Source organism: Wyeomyia smithii, chromosome 1 (genome assembly GCF_029784165.1).
Source record: "Wyeomyia smithii strain HCP4-BCI-WySm-NY-G18 chromosome 1, ASM2978416v1, whole genome shotgun sequence".
In the NCBI taxonomy this organism is placed as follows: Eukaryota; Metazoa; Arthropoda; class Insecta; order Diptera; family Culicidae; genus Wyeomyia; species Wyeomyia smithii.
In genome coordinates, this window is record NC_073694.1 from 192,442,637 (window position 1) to 192,469,124 (window position 26,488).

At 38.5% G+C, this 26,488-nt stretch overlaps 2 protein-coding genes and 1 long non-coding RNA gene across 3 annotated transcripts in view; all 3 read right to left on the minus strand.

Moving 5' to 3' along the window:
• Positions 1 to 26,488, minus strand: part of LOC129718182 (equilibrative nucleoside transporter 1) — a 54,379-nt gene that overhangs the window by 13,704 nt on the left and 14,187 nt on the right. The window lies entirely within an intron of this gene.
• LOC129718180 (uncharacterized) lies at positions 13,079 to 15,958 on the minus strand. Its single transcript, XM_055668671.1, has 3 exons — positions 13,713 to 15,958; positions 13,566 to 13,637; positions 13,079 to 13,507 (listed from the first exon to the last, which is right to left on the minus strand). The coding sequence occupies exon 1, from the start codon at positions 15,543 to 15,545 to the stop codon at positions 13,893 to 13,895; it is 1,653 nt and encodes a 550-aa protein (XP_055524646.1). The 5' UTR covers positions 15,546 to 15,958; the 3' UTR covers positions 13,079 to 13,507; positions 13,566 to 13,637; positions 13,713 to 13,892.
• Positions 19,382 to 20,300, minus strand: LOC129718188 (uncharacterized). The gene is made up of 3 exons (XR_008726823.1): positions 20,103 to 20,300; positions 19,956 to 20,027; positions 19,382 to 19,897 (listed from the first exon to the last, which is right to left on the minus strand). It is a non-coding gene; the product is annotated as an uncharacterized LOC129718188 (long non-coding RNA).

Genomic DNA, 26,488 nt, shown 5'->3' on the forward strand with positions numbered 1-26,488 from the left:
CGAAAAATGCAAATTTAGCTTTCAGGATGGATAGGATTCCTTGGTTTATTTCCTTCAAAAATCTCCCATAAGTATTTTTCGGACGTCTTACGTCTATAAAACTGTAAAAAAGAGAACAAAGAGGTTTTGACCAAAAAATGCGTTTTATTTTGCAACAAAGAGGAGCTAGGGGTATTCCAATCGACACTGAAATTGGGAATTTTTTTTTCAAATGATACTAGATGAATAATTCCCCACGAGGACACAAAATTCATCATATCAGACCTCCCCTCTCTCTCTTCGTGGACATGCGTGAATATTATTCAAGATGCCCCCCCCCCCCCCTTTTTTTACAAATAAAATTTGAAAAATATTTATTTCTGTGGTTTTGTTTGGTGATTAAACAATCAAATGGCAGCAAAAGAATTACCAAGAGCAGCCCAAAACTAGTTAAACAAGAAAAGTCATAAATGAAAAGAATCCCATCTCTCAGATCCCTAAGCAAACGCCTTTATAGTTGAAAAAAATAAACGAAAGAAATATGATCGCAAATTATGCTTTGAATGATTGAAAACAAACCAGAAAAAGCTACACAAAAATCTATTCTGAAGAGACTTTTATTCCTAAAATAGTTGGTAACCCCGCTCGAGGAGAAGCTCAGAATCGTCAAAAAGTGTTTTCTAAGGCCAGAATAGAAAATGATCCCAAATTGAGCTCAGAATCGCAGAAAAGTGCTTCTAAAGGCCAGAAAGAAAATGATCCCAAATTGAGCTAGTCGCCAAAAAGTGCTTTATTAGACCAGAAAAGGCCAAAATAGAAAATGATCCCAATTTGAGCTCAGAATCACCAAAAAGTGCTTCTAAAGACCAGAAAAAGCTAAAATAGACAATGATCCCATTTTATAAGGCTAAAAAAGGCCAAAATAAAAAACATGATGTCAAATTGAGCTCAGAATCGTCAAAAAGTGTTTTCTAAGGCCAGAAAAGGCCAAAATAGAAATTGATCCTGAATTGAGCTCAAAATCGCCAAAAAGTGCATTACAAGGCCAGAGAAGGCCAAAATAGAAAATGATCCCAGAAGAAAAGGCCAGAAAAGGCTAAAAACAAAATGATCCCAAATTGAGCTAATCGCCAAAAAGTGCTTTATAAGGCCAGAAAAGGCCAAAATAGAAAATGATCCCAAATTGAGCTTAGAATCGTCAAAAAGTGCTTTATAAGGCCAGAAAAGCCTAAAAAAGAAAATGATCCCAAATTGAGCACAGAATCGTCAAAAAGTGCTTTCCAAGGCCAGAAAAGGCCAAAATAGGAAATGATCCCAATTTGAGCTCAGAATCGCCAAAAAGTGCATTATAAGGCCAAAATAGAAAATGATCCCAAATTGAGCTTAGAATTGCAGAAAAGTGCATCTAAAGGCCAGAAAAGGCTAAGAAAGAAAATGATCCCGAATTGAGCTAATCGCCAAAAAGTGCTTTATAAGGCCAAAATAGAAAATGATCCCAAATTGAGCTTAGAATCGCCGGAATGTGCTTCTGAAGGCCAGAAAAGGCTAAAAAGAAAATTATCCCAAATAGAGCTCAGAATCGCCGAAAAGTAATATATAAGGCCAGAAAAGGCCAGAAAAGAAAATGATCCCAATTTGAGCTTAGAATCACCAAGAAGTGCTTTATAAGGCCAGAAAAGGCTATAAAAGAAAATGATCCCAAATTGAGCTCAGAATCGTCAAAAAGTGCTTTATAAGGCCAGAAAAGACCAAAATAGGAAATGATCCCAATTTGAGCTCAGAATCGCCAAAAAGTGCATAATAAGGCCAAAATAGAAAATGATCCCAAATTGAGCCTAGAATCGCAGAAAAGTGATTCTAAAGGCCAGAAAAGGCTAAGAAAGAAAATGATCCTAATTTGAGCTAATCGCCAAAATGTGCTTTATAAGGCCAGAAAAGACCAAAATAGAAATTGATCCAAAATTGAGCTCAGAATCGCCAAAACGTGCTTTATAAGGCCAGAAAAGGCTATAAAAGAAAATGATCCCAAATTGAGCTCAGAATCGTCAAAAAGTGCTTTCCAAGGCCAGAAAAGGCCAAAATAGAAAATGATCCCAATTTGAGCTCAGAATCGCCGAAAAGGGCTTTATAAGGCTAAATGAGAGACAAAAACAGTAAGGATTCAATATGGCAGAAAGCTTCGGTAGAAGCTGAAAAAATAAAATCTCTTTTGCAAGAAATAAAAGAATGAAAAACAAATACGCCAAGTTTAACCTGATGATGCATGAGAACGCTCCGAGTAGCATACTGACTGAAAACATTATAAAAAAGAAGGGGCAAAATGTTTCATTTCTTTTCTAGGAAAAAAGGAAATTAAAAAAGTGTCAAAAACTATAATGAAAGGCTACAAAACATTACGCTGTAAAAAATCCCTAAAATCCACAAGAAGTCGAAAAGAAAATAATCTTAAATATAACTTTAAGCTACTAAAAACACGAAAGGGGGGGGGGGGTTTAACTAAATAATCTCGAAAATATCTCCAACTTTCAAAAAACAGCACTGTCAGAATATTACATGATTAAAATTCAGCTAAAATGCCTGCCTGCAAATGAACAATGAAATGCCTCTAAAACCGTAAGAACAACTTAAAAAATGATCTGAAGTTAGTATGTAATAATTCGAAAATTTATAAAACAGAAAAAAATATCAACCTTAAGGTGAAACGGGACGTGGTCGCGATCAACTCGAATTTTGCAATCTAATTTTCTCTTGATTTATGAAGACAACGTACATGAAACTTTGATTAATTGTTTTCACAACTGTTGCATGCCTGAAGTAACAATTTGAGTGCTGTTTATTTAGTGGAAGCCGATTTTTTTACGATCAAAATACAGAAGTAAAGAGAACTCTAACCTCAAAATTGTATAGGAAAAGGCCACAATCCCGTTTCACCTTAAGAAAAACTGTATCAAGTTTAGTTTAAAATGCATGCAATCTCTAGTAAATATAGCTTGAAACATCTGAGAACACTAAAAAAGCTGATAAAAATCTCTGGAAGGTGAAACAAAAAACAACCGACAATGGAAATAACAGATTAAGACGCTCTAATTAGATAGAAAAAATTAAAAGAAATGATGATCATAAAATGGCTGTAAAATGCCTCTTAGGTAGAGAAGAAACGAAAGAAAACAAATTCATTTAAAATTACATTAAAAAAATATATCTTAAAAATTTCTCTGAAAATAAAAACGGATAAAGCAAATTAGCAAACTCCGAACAAATTTAAAATGCTTCGCAACGCTCCTGGAATCTCGAAAAAAATATAAAATTTAAAAAAATGATCTTAAAATTTGTTTAGTTTTTAATTCAGTCAAGGGGTGAGGGAGTCAATGAAAAAAGCGAAGCAGAAATTGATTCCAAATTTAGCTAATAACCGATCCATAGATGGATAAAACTGAAGAAAAACTGAGTCCAAATTGAGTTTAGTTGCTCTCGAAAATGTCTCGACTAACAAAAGAAAACGCAAAAAAACATCTTATTTTACCTGAAATTCTTGCTCGACATGTCTAAAGAACTTTTCAAAAAAAAAAAAAAACTAAGATGCCAAATATAAAAAAAAAGCTGAAAACGACGCTAAAACCAAAACAGCTGTAGAATTATTGCAGGCCAGTATATTTTCCTGGTAGATTCCCATTTTTTTGGAAAAAATATCGTGTCCTCGAGGACAATATCATTACTCCCTCCACCCTACCGTGGACATTTGCGTACCCTCTAAACTGTCCTCGTGGAATGTAGACGGCCCCTTTGTGTTTTTTCGTGGTTACTTTATAAGGAATAACCCACATATAATTGAGTCCGACCTGTATTTCTTTCAATAAAAAAAGTACGTTGCGTTTTTTTAAAGACAAAATTATTATCTACAACTTTTCCAAAGACACACGATCGAAAAAAAATTGACACTAAAACCATTTTATTAAGTACAAACTCTCAAGCCTGTTTGAACAATGAAAGATGGAAATATTTTTTGGCGATATTTGAAAAAAAAAAAATATGAAGACTGCAGTTGCTCTACTTCGATTTTGTTTGACAATGATGTTTAATTGTAGAACTACTGAATATTATTCATCCAGGTAGCATTGTCTAAATTATTGCTTTATTTATCGTTAGTTGCAGGTTTTATAAGGTATTTCTGATCTTTCTATTCAACCCCCATGATGCAACGTATTTTTCATTCTGACGCCGTCCCGCCGTCGGGAGTGGCGGCCTCTTGTAAGCAAACAATCAATCTATTCATTAACCGTATGTACCTAGCTTAGTACGCTCGCTCGGGACAACCTAACAGTGAAATGGATCCAACCGCCAGAAAGAGTATTCAAAGAAAAACATCCCTTCTTGTGATGTATGTACGTGGATCGAACAGAGTTATTTGCCATAACATTGCCCAAGTACAATCAACAGATTCCGTGTGCAATTTTGGTTAATTCAGTATCAGTTACGAAGGCCAACCGCGTTGGCCCCGTCACTGTCAGTAAAACTGATTTCAAAGTCGACGAAAGACATCACAGCACTGGTCTTTGTGTTACTGGAGTTGGGAAAAAAATAATTCGGTAATCACCGGACCTTTCAATTGAATGTGACAGAAATAAAAAAATTTCAATAATTTCCAACCAATCCCACGGATCGGTTTAGACGGTCTTGATTATTTACCACGATAATTAGAGCAACAAACTAAATTCACGCTTGGCTTAGTAAGAATTAGTCAACGAAAGGAAGCATACTTAAACAACGTAGCATTTTTTTGGGGTGACCAATTTTTTTTGCAGAAAAAATGTACAATAAAAATACACTAACTTAGACCGGAGGCGGGGGTTAATCTGATGCTACATTTTTGTCAGGGAGAGTTGAGGTTATGTAACCAAATTGCTACGTCATTCAAGTATGCCCCCAAAAAGGGAATAAACTGGTCGAAATTAACGTACGGCTGAGAGCCAAATCCACTAACATGGATGATGAACTGCACTAATTATAAATGAAATATTAAAGATGCACTGACGGATTAATCATTTTTGGCACGAATACTGACGATCGCTGTCGGTACAGATTATTATTATTGCTCAACCGTTGTGGTGTTGTGATTTACTGCACCTAATTGGCTGCATACTTATGATTTTTGGAATAAAATAGTTTACGAAACACACCGAAAGCTTTCAGTGATGCATCACGTGTGTAAATATAGATTTTCGTTCATTGTCTTAGCAAAATTACCGCGTCATACGACATGGAGGATAGCAACTAGTTTATGAAGAAAAGTGAATGAATAACGTTAACCACATCCGCTGCGAAAGCAATCGGATTATATGTTGTAAATACTGCTGATGATTACTTTCAGGAGAATTTATCATTCTGGAGCAAAGAACACAAAAAACTTTTGTATTGAGACACTTCTAGTAGCACTTTAACCCAGTGATACAGAAAACTTTCCATTCTCAAGTGCTACACTATCTCCAAAGTAATTGATCAATGGAGCTACAGATATTACATAATGCTTCATGGTAGAACTGTAACAGCATCGTCACAAAACAGCATCATTTTCCATTTAAAACACGCTTTTTACAATGATTTTATCAGCGTCAAACAGATATATTTCACACATTACTATTATAATTCCCCTCGTAAGGTAACGGTAGTCAAAAGTGTCCGTAACAAGAGCCTAACATAAATCGAATCGTTCATTCAACAATCACCGATCGACGAGTGAGATTTTACCATACGACATGAATGAGAACACCTACCCTATTGTTAGTTCACATCATAAGTAGATGATTGTGAGAGCCGCACATGCTTGATGTATATTAACAACATCGCATTATTCGTTTTATTTAAAGTGAGACAAATCTATTCAAGATGCAGTTCGAACGTGACCTTCCGATTAAACACAGGAGCAAACTATAAAAGCTTAGACCTCAACCTCAAAGCCTTCGACAGGAACCAACAATGCGTGTTCCGGCCATTGGCATAACAATTTTGCTTATTTTAACGGTTTTCTCACTTGACGCAATGCTTCCTGTTGCGGAAGCGGGATACGATTACTATCGTCATGGACCTCCGGTCGTCAAGGTGTACGGAAAGCGAGGCTATTGGTATTATTATCCTGGATATAAATACTATTATTACGGGAGACCGCGAGGCTATCGAAGGCGGTACGGTCGCAGTGTTGAGTACTCGGGTTCCTGATATAATGAACCATTCGTATCTAAATAGTAATTAGTTTAAAGTGTGATCCATGTTGGAAACAAAACAGCCAAAAATTAGTATTGAAGAATAATCTTTGAGTGATATATCTTAGGACTATACCGGTTTATGATCTGTGAATGAAATAAGTTATACTAAATACAATGTATTCAACCTTTTTTTCTAAATATAGTTACACATTTGGGAGTTTGTTACTCACTTTCATTTTTCGATATACCTAGTTGTTACACTAAAGTGAAATTTCATTCGCTGCAATCACTCCCGAACGAATCCTCAAGGAGGCCAATCAACCTGTCTATTTTCATCACTCGTCGGAAGCGTGTACGGGGAGACTTGCTGCGCGACCTCGTTCAGAAGAGGTCGCGTGTTTCATCGGAAATAACGCAAACGATTGCCTCTCGTGGTTTGCAAACACTATCGAGCTTGTGACTCCGTATATATAGAGAAGCTGGCTAATGGCGAGCCGTCAATTGTTGGATCTATAAATACATGTGCTGCACTATTCCGCTTACAGTTGATACCGTTTGTCCCATAATAATACATTTCATCAATGAAAACATCTTCATCATAGTTCGCATTTACTAAACCAATGCAAATCCAGTTGATATTTCGAGTGAGGTAACTACTCAACAACCGCTCAATTAAAAACTTGTAAAATTGTCAACTTATATCTTCAATTGCTATTTGACACATCAAAAATGGCCACGCAGGACAAATATATTGAAGTGCCAAACGATTTGTAATAAAAAATGTTACAATTTATTTACTGCGGTATTCGCAACAGTCATCGGCTCTGCTATCGCGTGAATGATGATGACATAGGGCAAAATAATAATCTCCCTTTTATTAACACGTGAAACCCAAAACAACGCCAGCAACGTTGGCAGAATAAAACGGCCAGAACGTTTGGAACCAATTGCGAATATACGATTTTTGTTATTTTTATTTTTACATGAATTTTTCCACGAAAAGAAAAAAAATATGCACAAAAGCAGGCTTGAAATGAATTGGGTTGCCTTCAAATCGCAGCCGCGGATGCATCATATAATAACCTGATATATTCTGTTGCATGCTCACTCGGTCATGCTCTGCCAGTTGTTAACTTGAAACGAGATATTTAATTCTCGTTTATTCATATTATATACGGAATAAAATGACATCTAACACCACGCAACTTGAAGAATAATGAAATTTGAAAAAAGGCGTGGATATTTACAGCATGGGTATAAACACCGATGGAAAAAAAATCGCTTCTAGCGACTAATGAATACGTATAAACCAAGCCTATGATGCGTTGACATCGTCGTCAGTGTGCGAGTTATTCTTATTCTTCGAACATTTGCAAACAGACCTCCATGGTAGGTGAATAACGAAGATCACAAAAGAGCACCATATAAAAAAAATCGTTACTGGTGCACTCTCTCCGCCTTCCTTCTTACGATGTACTTTTCATCGTGGGAGCACGCAATATATGTTATTCTCTATGTGCACAGCTGAGAATATAAAGTTAGTCGCGTTATGAACAAGTAATGAATGAGAGAAATTGGATCGTAAATATTTACTCAATGATGGGGTTTTTTTTTCAAGAAAGAGAGTTCTTTTTTTCCTACTCTCACTCAACTCAACGGGGTTTTTTTTGGTGGTAGCTGGTAGGTGCAAGCGCAAGTGCAAGTTGCTAGTTGGTTAGAAGCTTTTGTCGGTATAAGGCGTCAAGATGGACAAAGGGCTAAAAAAAAATAATGTGTCCGAAAAAGTTCGGCAAATGTTTGTGGCGGAGAATGGCAATTTCCGATGCACGGCGGTGGAAAATTGTAGCTAGCGGCCAAAAGTCATTAACGTTACGAACTGCCATCGTAACTTTTTCTCTCTCAGTTTGCCATGGTCAGACAACAAATATTTAGCAAACCGTTTATAGTGTTTTCATAACAAAAAATGAGATTTCGGAAATATTAACTTAAACAACTTTTTTAACAATTTTAAATTTTGTGCATTGATAATGTAAAGCAATGCCTTGGTGCTACATTCCGTCTTGAAATTTGAACTTCTGTTTATTATACACAGACTTCGCAGCCAACTGTTGAGTGTACAGGACAATTGCGGGGCTAGAGCTACGATCCTTCTGACACTATTAGTTTTCCCCGAGCTGGAGAGAGAGAGAGACTTTTTTATTTCAAATAAAGTTGTTCCTTGATCATTGACAAAATTGATTTTTTTGACGTAGAATACGTCTTACGGCAACATATATAGGGGTTCAACTTCAATACAGGGATCCAATTTCGAAAACCGAAAACATGGAGAGCGTCACGAAAATTGTCCAATTTCAAACGTTCTAAACTCAGTCAGTTTTCAACCGATTTCCGTCATTTTTGCAGCAATCGATTGGAAAATCATTTAAGCAACCGTCCAAATGCAGAAAATTAAAATGACTGTTCGAACTATTGTACTATTGAAAATTGTTGAACCTTGTCGAAACGTAAATGTCGACCTTTGATTGGTTGCTTGCTGCCTTTCCCTGAAAAGGACGACAGAATGGAGTACCTAGTTAGCCAGGAATGCACTCGTTGGGCTATATAAGAGACTGCTTCTCCTCAAGCAATCTCAGTTTACTAGCAGCAGGCAGCAGCGGCGGACAGTAGCAGCGATGGCAGTGGCAAACGCGGCGCGGAGCAGCAGCGGGCAACAGCGGCGGCGGTAGTGGTTAGTTGCAGAACCTAACTTTTTCAGTTCGGCTTCCTTTTGATCTGAGTTGGACCCCACCAGTGGTAATTCAATTCAGATATCGTTGGGTGAATACAGCCAGAAATTAAATGAGACTCGCACCGCCAGGTGGTTTGAGAAGCCACCATCTTCCAGGGTGTATATATATAGGGTGTGTGCACATATATAACGTGTGTGAATATTTATAGCGTGTGTCGCTAGCGTGCGTGGCTAGCTATATAGCGCGTGCATGTCTATAGCATGCGTGGCTTGCGTGTGCATGGTTATATAGTTTCTGTGCTTGTCTATAGCGTACCTGTCCATGTCTATAGCATGTCTGTGCATGTTTATAGCGTGCGTGGCTAGCTATATAGCGTGTGTGCATATCTACAGCGTGCGTGGCTAGCTATATAGCGTGCGTGACTAGCAGTATAGCGATAAAAATTATCATATATAGTTTCAAATAAATCATCTCATGTTGATTTTACACAGTAAATTATTCAGAACTAAATCAAAAATTTGCCATGTCAAAAAACAATATTCAGTTGTCAATAAATGGCATTGACAAACATTATTAACCTCTTTTGACTTCAGCTAAGCCTCAAAGTTTACTGAGTGTATTTTAACATTTATTTGAAGAATGTTTGCGCCAGTGAACCTGAATCACATAATTTTTCGCTCAAGTCCTACTATTTGCAGCGATCAGTTTTAAAATTATCTACGCTACTGCAAACTGCAGAAAATTGTTCGTATTAAACCTAGGTTACCCGGAATGCACTATTGGCCCTCATCGTAGCCACTGCCTAAATTAAGCTTTCTCAGTGCAACTTGATACAAAAGACAGCCACAAAACAATACAATTTCATTCTTGTTTTGGATATGGCGTCAAGTGAAACTGCTTAGCTGCACATAGCTTCTGCTGTTGTTCTTTGTCGTTACCGGTGCCGTCTGTAGAGGTAAACGTCATCTGGAACAGAGAGACCATTAAATTGATTAACCCCATTGAGTGTATTCCCAAACCTATTGCAAGAAATACATTGACTTAAGACAGACTGTCGTATTCTAGGTTAACTCTGCGGTCGTGTCTAATAAACAACCTCTTCAACTTTTTCACGATGGGTAATTCCTTACATATAATTAGTTGGTGTTAAGTCAGATAAACATTTTAATATAAACAAATTCTAGATTTACTACTCTTTGAATTTCGGAGTTTTCAAGCTTTTGTGCAATTTTGATGTTACGGGCCCGTTTGATTTATCACTAACAGCATGTTTCTCCTACTTGACCCATTATGGCCAAACAACATCTGTCGTTACAAACCCAACCAACTTTTCAGAAACAAATCCCCTGTGGTCAATGAAAGCAAATAAATATGTTACCAAAATCGAACCATCGACGCACTGTGTCAACAGGGTGTGTTACAACTGATTCAATTGTGACGTACGGAGAACTTACAAAACAAATTTCTTCTAAATATGTATTAAGAATTTTTTCCTTACTGTTACAAGTGTATACAAATTTTAATAACAGTTCGAATATTTACAAAACAAATAAAAACAAAGGTTCAAACTGTAACTGTTTTCAGTACAGAGCATATAGCTCTGAAACTAACCTTATAATCGTTGTGGCAATGCTTTTCGGTCGGAGGGCTGTGGAATGAGGGCGAAGCCTTTTAAGACCATTATTGTTGGCCCTAACTAGTATTTCTTGAACTGGTATTCCGCGAACATTCGACTAATTGAAATCAGACCAATCAGGAAAAAAGCTTCGATGAGCTTTTTATCATACCAATTGTTTCTCCTCTATGTTTTTCGAACTGTTGTGAAAGATAGAAAAAGTTTTAATGATTTGCAAAATATTGCAGATTTTATCAGGTATTAATCAGGCATTAGACGTAAAAAACACTTGCCATATTTTGTTTGGATTTAAGTTGCATAACATTTTTACTAGGGTAAATATGTTTGTTAAATTAGCCGTTACAAATTTGATCTGTAAATACTTTATGTCATTTGTACTCAGAAATATAGAAAATTGAAAAGGAAGGGAAAAAAAGATCTGAGTTGTTATGCTTATATTCCAAGTTCCTTATTGAATTTAGTATGAATAAACAAGTCCAGTGATAATAAAAATGTCGTTGCCAGCATATGTTCAATAAGAATGATAATTCTACAAACCTCTACAAATTTTTGCTAAAGATTTTGCTAAAGAAGCCTTATTTTACCTCTCGGTGTTATTTCTGTACTTCTGTACAAATATATTCGGTTCAACACAATTGGCATACAGCACTAAAACCTGAAAATCGCAGCACTGAAACGTGAAAATGCAGTATCAAAATCTGCAATAATGCATCCAAAACCAGTTCAAAAGCAAGTCAAGCATTATTCAAAGATTTTCAAAACCCCATCCCCGCTCACTCTTCCATAACGTTACTACCCAAATTAGTATGAGGAAAATATTCCATTCACTAATCATAACAAAAACTAGTGAGTAATGTCATTGACGAAATCGCAACGCAATACAACAAGCGTATGATTTCTCGGTAACAAACATAGCACATTTTGGTATCTGTTTGGCTGCTATAGAAAACCTGCTGAAAAAAATACCATCCGAACTACTTACTCTCCCTCCCATCATCACCGCACCGCATCATCGCTGCTGCGTCACTGCGATGCGGGATGCAATCCAACCAACATTTATGGGACTCTCAATTATTCTTTTGCTTGTAGCTATCGTTTTGCCTTTCTCCTAGAAAGGTATAGCAATCACTGGAAAAACCGAAGGTATAAAAGTGGTCCCAATGGCCGAATGTCATATACCACTCGACTTCTTTCGACGAACTGAGCATTTTCTGTATGTATGTATGTATGTATGTGTGTGTGTGTGTATGTATGTATGTGCAACTTTTTTTTCTCACTCACTTTTCTCAGAGATGGCTGGGCCGATTTTCATAAAATTAATTGCAAATGAAAGGCCTAGTTGCGCCATAGGTTGCTATTGAATTTCATTGTAATCGGATTTTTAGTTTAGAGGTTATGTATCAAAATGTAAAAATCACGAAACATCAATATCTCAGAAACCACACAACCGATTTCAATAAAACTGGTTTCAAATGATTGGGCTGTCCCCAGAACCCTTAACTTTTAAATTTCGTTATGATTGAACATATGGTTCAAAAGTTATGTAAAGAAAAGTTATCCTGAGGTTGTTTAAACTCACTCATTTTTCTCAGTGATGGCTGAACCGATTTTCACAAAATTAGTGTCAAATGGAAGGTCAAGTTGCCCCATAGGTTGCTATTGATTTTCATTGCAATCGGATTGTAACTGTGTCCGTTGTTCATAAAAATGTGAAATCACATAATGAAAGTAAACATAATGACTTTCTCCTAACGATCACTGGCTAATCAAAAGGTAGAAAAATGATTGAAATGGCCGAATGTCATATACTACTCAACTCAGTTCGACGAATCGAGCATTTTCTGCATATATGCATGTATAGGTGTATATGTTTGTTTGTGGGTGTGTACGTGTATATCTGCACTTTTCTTTCGCACTCATTTTTCTCAGAGATGGTCTGTCCGATTCTTTCTATCTTGGTGTTAAATGAAGGGTCTATTTGCCGCTTAGGTTGCTATTGAATTTCATTGTAATCAAACTTTTAGTTTTGGCGCTGCGTCAGAATGTGAAAAACGCTCTTATATCTTAGAAGCTATGAACATAGTTGAATTTAAATAAATGGGCTTTCAAACCCTTAAACAATGAATTTCATAATGTTTAAACATGTGGTTTGAAAGTTATAGAACGAAACTAAACCCGCAGACTGTTTAAAATTATAGCTACGATCAAAATATGTGGCCTCAACATCATTTAAATTCAATATTGTACTATTTCAATGTTGCGGCCTTGCTCAGGATTTAAGTTGGAATTAAAAGTCATTTCTATCATTTCACTTTTTGCCTTTCTCCTAGAAAGGTATAGCAATCACTGCAAAAACTAAAGGTATAAAAGCGCTCAAAAGGGCCGAATGTCGTATACCACTCGACTTAGTTCGACGAGCTGAGCATTTTTTGCATGTGTGTGTGTAACGCTCTCCCAATCTCACTCGATTTTCTCAGAGATGGCTGAATCGATTCCAATGAAATCAATTGCAAATGAAAGATCTAGTTGCCCTATAAGACCCTATTGAATTTTGTTGTAATCTGATTTCTAGTTTAGAGGTTATGTATCAAAATGTAAAAATCACGAAAAATCAATATCTCAGAAACTACACAACCGATTTGAACAAAATTGGTTTCAAATGAACGGTCTACCTAAAAACCCTTAACTTTTGAATTTTATGAAGATTGGACATATGGTTCAGAAATTACAGAAAGAAACGTGTTCTGGAGACTGTTTAATCTCACTCATGTTTCTCAGAGATGGCCGAACCGATTTTCATAAAGTCAGTGTCATATGGTATGTCTTGTTGCCCCATAAGACCCTAATGTTTTTTTTTTGCGAACAGATTATTATTTTTCCTGTTATGTTTAAAAATGTGAAATCCAGCTGTTGGTTTTGTCACGAGAGAACACTCTTTGTATCAGCTTGTTAGCAGATCAAAGCTAGAATTATATTTTATTTAGTTTAGGATACATCTATAAATATTTTAATTATGCCTACAATTTAGGTGTTCTCTTAAATTCCTCCTAGTCTGGTGCGTAGCCATGCGCGACCTTTAGACTGTGATGATTCCTGTGATAGTAGGTTAAGTTTGAACATTTTATTTATTGCAAATTATTTAGAACAGCTTTCCGCTATTTTCCATACCTTATTATCTCTGCTCACTATTCTTTCCTACTTGAACTTATATCTTCACCTTCTCTTTACTTTTGATCTTAATTTTCTAAATTTATTCTCCAGCTCACACTAGGATTTTCTTTAACTTCTGTTTCCCTCTCCAATATGGGTCGAATTCTTCTTTCTATCCCGGTCGGGTCCAAGTGACGTTTACATGTTCTCTTCCTGTTTCTCAGTGCCTCTTTCTCGCCTAGTGTTGCCAAATGTATCGTTTTCGCCCGATCGGGGGGCTGTTCGCAACATTTCCCCGGTCCGTAATTCTGGGTCCGATTCTGTTGTCGGCCCGGTGTTACCATCATCTATCTCTAGAACAGCCAACACAGCTGTAGCTCTTTTAAAAACGCCACTGTTCGTCTTGATCCATGCTTGTCGAATGCGCCCGTCGCTGGCGATTATCGGTTCTTGAACTACCCCGCGCACCCATAACTTACGTTTAGTCCCCTCCACTATATAGACTAAATCTCCTGCTCGTAACGGTTTCGCTTCTCCATACCACCTGGTCATTCGGTTCACGGAAGGTATATATTCCTTTAACCATCGGTTCCACATCTCCGTTGCTAATTGCTGCGATCGATGATAGTTGCTCCGGAGTGCTTCGGCAGCACAGGGTGGCGGTGGAGTCAACACAGGTTCATTTGGTGCTACACCTCTGAGAAAATGGTTTGGTGTCAGCGTGTCAATCTCATCGGCTTCTTGTGATACGTAGGTCAATGGCCGTGAATTTATCATATCTTCTACTTCGCAAATCGATGTTAGCAGAACTTCATCGGTTAATCGGCCTCCTTCGTCGATTACCGCCAACGCTTCTTTAGTGGATCTCACTAAGCGCTCCCACACGCCCCCCATATGCGGAGCGGCAGGAGGATTAAAGTTCCATTTAGTTCGAGTAGTTGTTAATTCGCTGCCGCAATCTTCGTTTATTGCACAAATAATTCTCGCTAATTCTTTGCTTGCTCCTTTCAGGTTCGTGCCGTTATCGGAGAAAATTTCCAGAGGTGGTCCCCGGCGACAAATGAATCTTCTAACAGACATCAAACAAGCCTGGGTGGTTACGCTATGTGCGATCTCTAGATGGATAGCTCTCACCACCATACACGTAAACAAAACAATCCAGCGCTTTTCCTTTCGTCGATTGACAGATACCTCGAAAGGCCCTAAATAGTCGATCCCAACAAAGCTAAACGGACGTTGAAACGGGATTAATCTCTGGATGGGTAACGGTGCCATCCTCGGTGTCACTGGACGATTGCGTTTGACTTTACACCACATGCAATCTTTTGCAACTCTCGGCACCAATCTGCTTATCGACGCAATATAAAACCGTTGCTTAAGTTCGTTTTTTACTGTTTCCCTGTAACCGTGACCGAACTTCTCATGGTAATGATGGATGAGCTTAGCTGTCACTGGATGATCTTTCGGCAATACTATCGGGAAACGAAGGTCAAACGGCAGAAAGGAAGCATTCTTCGTTCTACCTTCCATTCGTACCAGCCCACGTTCGTCGATTAGGGGGGCCAATTTATACAAGGGACTCGAGGTTTCTACTGTTAGCCACTGAGAAACTGGCTTCTCCTTGTTGTGCAATAGTACCTTGAGATCTCCACCGTATGCCTCTGCTTGTATCATTTTAAAAAGATATGTTTCTGCTTTAAGTAGTTCTTCCTGCGTAAGAGGCAGACGCTTTGTCGGTTTTGTGTGCGGCATAACTAATTTCAGCTGCCCTGCGGTTGCCTTTACGAGTTCAATAGGTTCTCCTGTTATAATCTTTTTGCAGTTACTGACAAATCTAAACACACAGGCCATAGTTCGGACGAGAACATTGTATTTAGATATTCTGTTCACGTTGATGAGAGAATTTGATAACGTTATATCATGAACCAATAAATAAGCTTTCAATTCCTCGTTTGTATTCGATTTTACTTCTGGCTGCACCGGCCAGTGCTGCTCGTTACTTGACAAAAAGTCTGCACCTGTAAACCAAGAACTTCCTGAGTGCAATTTCCACCCTTGTTTCCATTTAGTCACGCAATCCGCTTCATTTAACTTTGACGGCACCCAGCGCCACTCTGATCCATTAGTGAGGCTAAGAATTTCCCCGATACGGAAGCCAACGAATTGTCGATAACGTCGTTGGTCTGACTTGATCCAAGACAACACATTACGTGAATCTGACCAGAAATATTGATTTCTTATGACCAAATTATGACTGCATTTAATAGATTGTGCTAGTCTAGCGCCAAGTACTGCTGCTTGCAGTTCCAGCCTTGGGATAGTCAACTGTTTGAGTGGGGCTACTTTGCTCTTGCTCATCACCAGCGCGCAGCGTGCCTCACCATCAATAACAATGCGAAAATAGGCTGCACACCCATATGCCTTTTCACTTGCATCAGTGAATATATGTAGTTGGAGACCTCTAAACTTGTCTGACGTAGCATCTCCGAAGTAGCATCTAGGTACTTTAATCGCGCCCACCTCTGGTAGTAACCCGATCCATTGCTTCCACTTACTATAGGCTTCGTCGTCAATCAACTCATCCCACTCACAACCCGCTCTCCACAGATCCTGTACAAGGATTCTTCCAATTATCGTAAATGGGCAAAGAAGACCCAGTGGGTCAAACATTGACATAACACAACTGAGAACGGATCTCTTCGTTGGGCGATCTCCACTGGAAAACATCTGTCCTAGGTCCGCTCTAGGGGTTGCAGAAAACGAGAACACGTCTTCTTTAGAGTCCCAAATAATTCCGAGCACTCGTTCCTTTTGTGTCATTTTGTCTTGATGGAGATGTACCGCCTGATCATCGTTCTGCTCACCCAACGCTCGTAAAAATTCCTCTGAATTCGAGACCCATTTCCCTATCTCGAATCCCCCTCTTGCATGGATCAATTTTACTTGTCTCGCACGTTCTATTGCCTCTACAGCGCTATCGGCGCTGTCGAGGTAATCGTCAACATAGTGTTTGTTAACGATTGCTGCTGCTGCGTCTGGATAGAGCGCGGATTGTTCTTCAGCGTTTAGATTTTTTATAAATTGCGCTGAACAAGGGGAACAGGTCGAGCCGAAGGTGGCCACGTCCATGACGAATATCTGTATTGGTCCCTTCTCCTTACGATATAAAAAACGCTGCGCCTGCTTGTCTTCAGGTCTGATACGCATGATGGATCACTGCTGGAAGGCTCGTCAGCATATCAGGGCCTGCTAGAAGCTCGGAGTTAAGTGATATACCGTTGACCGATGCTGCTGCGTCCCAGACCAGACGAATTTTTTCTGGTTTTCGTGGATTCAATACCACATTTAAAGGAAGATACCATACCGAAGCCGCATCCGAATTTTGCTGCTCTTCAGCTGTAATTTTGTGTGCATATCCTTTAGCAACATACTCATCAATCTGTCGATCAACATTTTGTTTGAGTCCAGGATTTTTGGACAGTTTCCTTTCCAGCGCCTCCATCCGCTTGATAGCCATCGGGAAGCTATCTGGGAATTTACGCACGTCATTCCGCCACAATAGCCCCGTCTCGAACCGATTTCCTATCCTTACTGTTGTTGTTTTTAAAATTCGTCGTGCTCGTGCTTCTTCATTTGATTCAGGTACTTCGATAGCAATACCGGCTTCCTCTAAACTATACTGGCCCTTCAGCATGTCGTAAATGTCCTGATTGCTAACTGGGGTTTCTTCGTGTACATTCACGTAAGCCTGGCTTGTGCATCTTTCTGGTTGCGGTCCATAAACAGTCCATCCTAGTGCGCATCTTACTCCAACTGGTTCCCCAGGTTTGCCGATTCTAGATTCTAGCGGTGCAAATACATGAATGTTATCAAGACCTATCATTATTTTTGGTTCCTCGCGTTCTTGATCAGCAACTGGAAGATTTTTCAAATGTGGATATCGGCTAATTAGATCCTGAAAGTTTACACTTTGTTTTGGAAGTACGAGTTCTTTAACTGTACGAGCGTTGTGCACCGCCATTCTACCGCTACAACCTCTTGCTGAAATCATTAGGTTAACTTTTCTCGACTGGTCCTCATACCGTCTCACGTTCCCTGTCCAGGTCACCACCAACGGTTCCTTTTCGCCAGTTAAATGAAGCCTATCTACTACCACATTCTGGAGAAGCGTAACCGATGATCCTTCATCAAAAAATGCAATTACATTCATGCTGGAATTACCGGCGTATAATGTTACTGGTAGCATTCTGAATAGGACGGAACAGTTTTCCCGGTTTACATTTTCCGCTTTCATGACTTGTACCATCTCTAACGTTCGGTGCAATAACGGGTGGTGAGTTTGTTGGCAATTACCCACTGTACATCTGAACTTTGAGTTGCATCGACTTTTACCGTGATTGTTCAGACATTGATGGCAGAGCTTGTATTTGTTAACGACTTTGAACCGTTCTGAAATGTTGAAACGTTTGAATTCTTCGCAAAATTTTATTTTATGGTCTGCTTTCTTGCACAACCAACACGCTGTTACTGGTGGTAAATTTTTGCTAGACGACGCATGTACGTGCACAAACTCCTTTTTTTTATAACTTCCTCTACCGGCTCGATCTCCCATATCAAGTGTGGGTAGTTCGCTTACTTCGGAAACGTCCGAAACTATACCGTTCATGAAATCAGTAAAAACGCGAAAAGGCTTGCCTTCCGTATTTCGCCTGAAACGTACCCAGTCTATTTTATAGCTAGGTGGCAGTTTGTCCACAAGCTCTTGAACGAGCATTGGGTTGTTCAGGTGCTCTTCCATTCGCGCCGCCTCCATATGATCGCATAGTTGTTTAACTGTGATTCCGAAGTGAATAAACGTATTCAGTCGATCGTACCTCGGCGGTTGTGCGCAGCGTACCTTTTGAAGCAGAGTTTTCAAAAGTTTTTCTGGTTTACCAAACAAGTCCTTTAAATCTTTCATCACATCGGGCACTGACTCTGGTAGTACTAGTCTACTACGCACAGCCTCTAATGCTTCGCCTTGCAAGCTATCCTGTAACCGTTTCAGATTGTCTAAATTAGTAAATCCGCAAGCCTTCGTAGTATATTCGTAACTACTGTAAAATAATGGCCAAATTTCTGGCTCTCCCTTAAATATCGGTAAATGTTTTGATACTGCCTGCCGGGCAGCCAATTGTTCTTTCGTAGGTCCCACGTGGCCTCGCCCCAAACCATGACCTTTCCCCGGTCCGTGACGTTTTAGTAGCTCTGCAATCCCTTTCATCTGTTCATTAAAAGCATCACCGTCCTCGCTATCCCCATCTTCACTTGTGACTGCATCGTTTTCTGTGCTAAATTTCCGTGACGTTGTCTCTTGCAGCAACTCCCTGTTCTTTTCCTTTTGTTTTTCATTCACTTTACTATGTTCTCCTATTAACGATCGTAAACTCGTCCCTTGTAGATCGTTTGAATTCAACCAATTTTGAACTTTTCCTTTCGATGGATCGGCATCATTGCCCGTATCCTCATTTCGACCAGACGTGTTTTCATTTGCGGTGTTTTTAAGTAAATCCATCTTCGCATGAAACATCTCACGTAAAGCTTGCTGTTTTTTCAAAAACTCGGATTCCTCCTTTAGACGTTTTTCTAACATTTCTTGCTCTTGTGCTAATTTCTTTGCCCTGAGCTCACGCTCCTGCTGAAGCTCCCTTTCACGAAACTCTTTCTCTTGTCGCATTCGTTTCTCTTGAATTGCACGGCTCATTTCCAAACGTTTCTCTCGAATCAAGCGATCCGCTTCTAAACCTTTCTCCATTGCGTCTTGCTCTTCCTCCAACTGTTGAAATGATGATTCGAGCACCGATACTGAGCTACGGATAGATCCCACTTCACTTTTGGCTCCCGTCTTTTTCGATCCACCGGATTTTTTCGTGGACTTCGTAGCATTTTTCGGTAAGCGCAACTGGTTGGAACACTTAACACAATTCCAATCTTCGTGTTCAATATTAGATGTCACCCCGGCGCAACAATAGTGTGCCCACAACTGGCATGTATCGCACTGCACCATGTCATCAAGATGATCCGGTTCTTGACATAGCATGCAGTTTCTATGCGATAAATCTTCCTCCATTCTTTGAGGTTATGTTCGATCCTCTAAATTCTTTGATTTTGTTGGTTTTGTCACGAGAGAACACTCTTTGTATCAGCTTGTTAGCAGATCAAAGCTAGAATTATATTTTATTTAGTTTAGGATACATCTATAAATATTTTAATTATGCCTACAATTTAGGTGTTCTCTTAAATTCCTCCTAGTCTGGTGCGTAGCCATGCGCGACCTTTAGACTGTGATGATTCCTGTGATAGTAGGTTAAGTTTGAACATTTTATTTATTGCAAATTATTTAGAACAGCTTTCCGCTATTTTCCATACCTTATTATCTCTGCTCACTATTCTTTCCTACTTGAACTTATATCTTCACCTTCTCTTTACTTTTGATCTTAATTTTCTAAATTTATTCTCCAGCTCACACTAGGATTTTCTTTAACTTCTGTTTCCCTCTCCAATATGGGTCGAATTCTTCTTTCTATCCCGGTCGGGTCCAAGTGACGTTTACATGTTCTCTTCCTGTTTCTCAATGCCTCTTTCTCGCCTAGTGTTGCCAAATGTATCGTTTTCGCCCGATCGGGGGGCTGTTCGCAACACCAGCTATGAAAAGAAACATATTCTGATGACTACTTGGGCTCACTCACTTTTCTCAGAGATGGTTGACACGATTTCCACAGAATTAGTATCAAACGAAAGGTCTAGCTGCCTCATAACACCCTGTTGAATTTCGCTGTAATCGGAATGTAACTTTGTCTGTAACGTATCGAAATGTGAAAATCACTAAACTTCATTATTTTAGAAACTACACAACAGATTTGAACAATATTGATATCGAATGAACGGGATAGTTAAGGGTTAACTGATGAATTATGACTGAACACTTGGTTTCAAAGTTTGGCTCCCCCATACGTTTCCTTTTCATTTGATTGTAATCAAACTTAAGCAACCGTTATGTTTTAATTTGTGAAACAACGAAAATCTATTATCTCAAGTATTACACGACTTATTTGAACATAACTAGTGTCATACGAACGAGTCATCTCTCAAACTTATAAATAACAAACTTAATAAAAATTTTATATACTGTTCAAAAGTTTTGTAAAGAAAAGAAATTCAAAGACTATTCAACACTATAGCTGCTTTGATCAATATATATGGCCTCAACATGATTTAAATGTGGTATCGTACTATTTGAACGTTCCTGGTATCGCTCGTGATTAAATTGTTCGAAATTAAGAGTCATTTCTTATATTTCGCTATTTCAGAAGCACTAACATTACGTCAAATTTCATATTTTATACTTTAATTACAACATTAATATTTTTGGACCCAAAGAGTGAATATACCTTTTTGGATTTAAGCATTCATGTAAATTTATTTTTACAAATAATAAGTTTGAATGAGAAAGGCTGAGTCTGACCGCTAGGTGGATTAATTTAGGTTTTTTTCCTACGATGCGCCACGTACGAAGAGAGAATTACAACGGAGCAACGCGCATCACTCTATTCTCAGAGTTGTATGTAGTTAACTGTTGTATTTGTCATCTCCGAGTGACCAAGGCACCAACATTTTATTACGTATTGAGAGGATACAATTTTAGTCATGAACTGTGCACTTCATGATGTGCACAACTCAAGATGAAAAAACAATCAGCTCAAAATCATTTCATTTCTTTCACTGGGTATAAACTGCCGTTTTTCTTGTTTTTTTTTTAGCTTAAATTCTCTGTGCTTTTTAATTTATTTATCACGTTGACGAATCGTTTGATAAAAACTTTCCGTGTTGTGAAAACGTGAAGCATCACTCTATTTAGTGCTTACTTTCGATTGATTTTGTGCCTCGAACAGTGCGTGTGATAAACAATGGAGTTTGTTTGTGATAAGTACGTCAAACCTACGAAAGAGTCCGGTCATATGATATGCTAGGGCTACTGCGAAACTATGGCAAACTTTAAATGTGCTGGAATAAAGAACCAATATTAGACAAAGCTCCAGGCGTCCTCGGATAATATTTTAGGGTTTTGCGACGCGTGTTTGAAATTAATGCCACTTTTTGTCCTACGGTTGCTGCACTAGGAAGCGCTACTGCCAATTTGATCATGCAGCAAACAGCTGCAATTAATGAATTGAAGGCTGAGATGCGTAAAGAAACCATGAAAGTCACTAGTCTAATTGAACAGAATGAAATCACTCCTCGCAATTCCCGTAAAAACTGGCCAATTTACCGTCAATCTTAGAAACGTCGCCGAGCAGACCAGCCCAGTTATAACCGGGACGTTATAGTTGGAATGCACACCAATTTGTCGCCAACAGTTGGCACCGCACAGTGGTACGAGAGCTTAAAATAATGGTTTTATTGACATACTGTCTTCAGACCGAAGATTTTTTTAGTGTATAAAAAGGCTCAAATCGTGTCAAAGAGTTTTAGTTCGAAACTCAACCGCTAGAGGCGCTGCAAAATCTAACCTTTTAGCTTTACACTTTAAAGAAATGGTGTCTTCAGCAAAGTTATAGAAGTTCTTACAAAAAACTTTGCTGAAGACACTTTTCTCCTAACTTTTCTTGTTTTGGATATATGTATAACGTTTCATATTAAACTTGTCTTTAAAATTAGAATTTTTTTGACGTAGAACTACGTTTTTCTTTAGCCTACCACATAGGGATGCAAATAGGAAATCTATTAACGAAAAGGGGACGAAATTTGTCCCTTTTTAAATGCTTACAAATCGGTTTGTTTCCAACCGATTTCCTTCATTCTTGCAGCAATTGATCGGAAAATTATACACGCATCCGCCCAAATAAAGTAAAATGCTGATTGATTATGCAAACTATTGAACTATTGAAAATTGTCAAGCCTTGTTGAAACGCAAATTACGTCCTCTGTTGGTCGCTTGCTGCCTTTCCCTAAAAAGGTCGACAGAAGAGTATACCTAGTTAGCGGCAGCATAGCGGGTTGCGCCAGTAAACAAGTCACATCGCATATCTAAACAGCAGTGAGGTAGCACCAAACGTCTCGATTTGCCAGTTAAGGGCTTCGGCCTTCTTCCCGCGAAGAAGTTTTGCCTTATGTTGGCAACAAGAAATTCTGTGCTGGATTTTAGCCATCACAATCTGTCGCGGCCGTCTAATTTACTGAATGCGAAAACAGCTTTTACAGATGTTGAACAGCAAAATGCCTTTCTCAAGGCAAATAAACATGTAACTGAAGGGTAATAATTTTTTGGCAATAACACAAGCATTCTGTACTGGATCCTAGCAATCATATTCGGTCGCGGTCATCTAATTTACTTTATTTATCTCAGAGGCGTCTCGTCCACCTGTTCAACCTGTTCATAGGACAGGTAGACAATCTCAGAAAAAAAGTGATTTTTTCACATTTGAGAGTGTATGAAAAATCATCGGAGTAAATTATTTGTAATTTCAATGTTATCCCGAACATCCTTATTTTATTTTCAACATAGTGGAAATTTATGCACCGTGAAGAATGTAACCTGATGGGCTACACTTCAGATTACGCCCTACAACTCACACGCAACGCAACCCACACGCAATAATAAATACCGTTTGTTCAGACCTTTCACCTGAACTAACCGTCGTTCAACACTTCTCTGCACCTTCAAGTGTGGCAGGGTAGACGCAGTCCGCTATGCTCACCACTACTAATGCGACACCTCGCGTAAAAATAACATTTTTGGTTCAAACTTTCTGCTGAACAAAACCGATGTCAACGAGAGAAAACATTCATTACACACCACCTCTCTTCAGTGTCTGGTAATCTGTTTCGTTATGCCTTTCTGTTTCTTCTCTCGACGTCATTAAAATTTGAGAGAGACCACGTGGCCGCGAGAGTTCGCAGATCCATCTTCAGAGCTCTCGTAGTGCAAATGAAAAACGAGCAAATTCATTCATTATTTCTGTCAATGTGGTGGAATTCTTCCGTCGATGTATAGTTTCATTCAAACCTCTACACCCATTGTGTTCATTCGAAAACTTGAACCTCGCATAGTCCGCATAGTATACGTTTGTCTTCTTACGCGCTGCTTTCATTTAGTTTAAAATTTCAACATCGTTAAAGGAAACGCTTTAGCATTGAACAAAGATAGGTTTTTTACTCATGGCAAATAGATCATAAACATAATTTTAATTATCGTTGGACAAAACCTGAATGATACTGACATTGCATATCACAACGCCATCCGTCGAGCGAACTTTTCTAGTTCTTCGACGGATCCAGAATCATTTACGACTAAAACCGATCATTGAGTTTTCTTCTATGAAATGATGCAGATATCATTATTCTACGAGAAAATTATCGGGAAACTCGCGGTCATAATAGACCGTAGAATTTCTTTGCCATACAGATAAATGTAGAGAGATAAAAATGTAGAGAGTTAAAAGTTTTCGAAACTGTTATCACGATACTGTTGTTTCAGTGTTGCAAATGTTGATTGAACAGGTAGCCCACTTGGTCACGCGTCGCCTCTGATTTATCTATCTAATTACCTCACTGTTGGGGCAGCACAAATGCAGCGATCAGCATAACAGACTTTGAACAACAAACAGCCCTGTCAGAACACCTTAACAAAGGTGATTAATTTGATTTTACAGAAACAATTTGAAGTCGATTCAATCAATCAGCATGAACAGAATTTCGTCGTCCCCCAGCTGCTCAGTTGCAACGTGATGCAACACGCAACAGCGAGCAAACGAATTATTCGTCTGAAGAACATGAGAGAATGGTAAAACTTAGAAATGAGGCGTGGCCTCTTTCATAGCAACCTTCGGCTATTAAAGAGTGTCCCTAGTCAAATCAGTTACTTTACGATCAAACAAATCACTTGCCCGGTGGTTGGTCATATGTCCAGTAGCAGCGCGATTCTTCTCAGCGTGTGTCTTCAGAGTGCCGTTATTCCCCCAAGGTGAAGGTTAATAATTTTTTGACTACACAAGCAAGTAATCTGTGCTGGATCCTAACAATCAAATTCTGTCATAGCCGTCTAATTTACTGAATGTGAAAACAGCTTTCACAGTGCGTGTTGTCAGAGTGCCTTTATTCCCCTACAGATTTTGAACAGCAAACTGTGCCTTTCTTAATGCAAAAAAAATCAAGTGAATGAAGATTAATCGTATTTTCGAAAGATCTCGAGCGCCAGATTTCAACTCTGGAAGTTTGAAAAATGAAATATTCCGTGATTTTTTTCGGATGTTTAGAGTAGTGTTCGAATATTTTGGCTATTGATTGAAGATTATTTGGAGATATAATTTGCATGTGTTGGATATAAATATAGTGAGTACTACGCTGCTGGCAGCGTTTCTCTCGAAACCATGTTTTTCAACTGGTGGTACGTTTTTCTCAGCATCTACCGCGCCGATTTGGCTGAAATTTTTATACAGCTTGTAAAAATGGATTATCTAACTTGTTACATGGCCGTTTTTGAAAATTCCAGAAATTGCCAAAATTGCGGCTATTTTGGTAAAACAAAATTTTGGTTTTCATGAAAAATCACTATTTAAAAATTCATAAAACATTGAAAAAATCAGATATCGAAAAACGGCTACAGACCATCGCACGGTGAATTCACGCACCTGAGTTTGACAGCTACTGGTAACTTTGTTTACCTTTGAGTGATGCAGTTTTGTTCTCAATTATAGCAGATCATTTCTATTGTGACAAAAATGCCCTTTGAATGTTGTGCGTGCGGTGCAGTACACTAAGAACAATTATAAATTGAGCAGCATTTCCACTACGCACATGATTGCTCTACCAGAAAAAAAGCACAAAATCCAAAACGTAAACAAAGTTACCACCAACTGTCAGAAAAGTGAGGTTGAAGAGATTCGATGAGATAGTCTATGGAACAAGTTAGACAATCCATTTCTACACGTTGAGAAAATTGTTTAGCCAAATCGGTTTGGTAGATGTTGAGAAAAACTTACCACCTGTTGAAAAAACATGGTTTCGAGAAAAACACTGCCAATAGGCTACTACTCACTATATTTGCACCCATGGTACACAAAATACATCTTAAAGTATACCTTAATCAATAGCCGAAATGTCCAAACACTTCACCTTTCTCTAAACATCCGAAAAAAATATCACGAAAATTCATTATTTTTCAACTTTCCAAAGTACGGTCCCCCCTTAATACTGTGCGTAGTTCTACGTCGGTTAAGCGGCGTGTCTTGGATACAACCTCCTCTCTTTTAAAATATACAAAAAACTGTAACATTTAGAAGGTAATAATGTTCGACATATATTTGTATATCATTGAAACACAACTTTGTAGAAGACACAAAATAGATAGCTTCCACAAAAACCGAGTTATTGCCAAAAAATGTTAAAAAAGCACCCTTACACAACAAGAACACCAAAAACCAAAAACTAGCAGACGAAACCTGCATAAAATAAAATATTATCATAATAACGCTTTTTTTGGCAGAGGTTTGCGGTGTTTACGATAGCGACGCAGCGGATCAACTGAAATCAAAAAACTCATATTATTTTATTAGTTTAGAAGTGTGCCGGGTATTTGAACGATCGTTTTGATAAGTATAAGGTACCGTGGAATGGGGTGAAATTGATCAGTGGGGTGAAATTGATCACCTGAAAATTCGTGATAAAAAATACTAATCAAAAGATACTGATCTTCCAACACTAGGCAATGCTTACGTGTCCTAAAATGCAACTTTTGAAAGATTCACATACCTGTC

What these genes read in the sequence shown, in the direction of transcription:
- LOC129718180 (XM_055668671.1), bottom strand. Translation starts at nt 15,545, where the DNA reads ATGGCCTGTGTGTTTAGATTTGTCAGTAACTGCAAAAAGATTATAACA.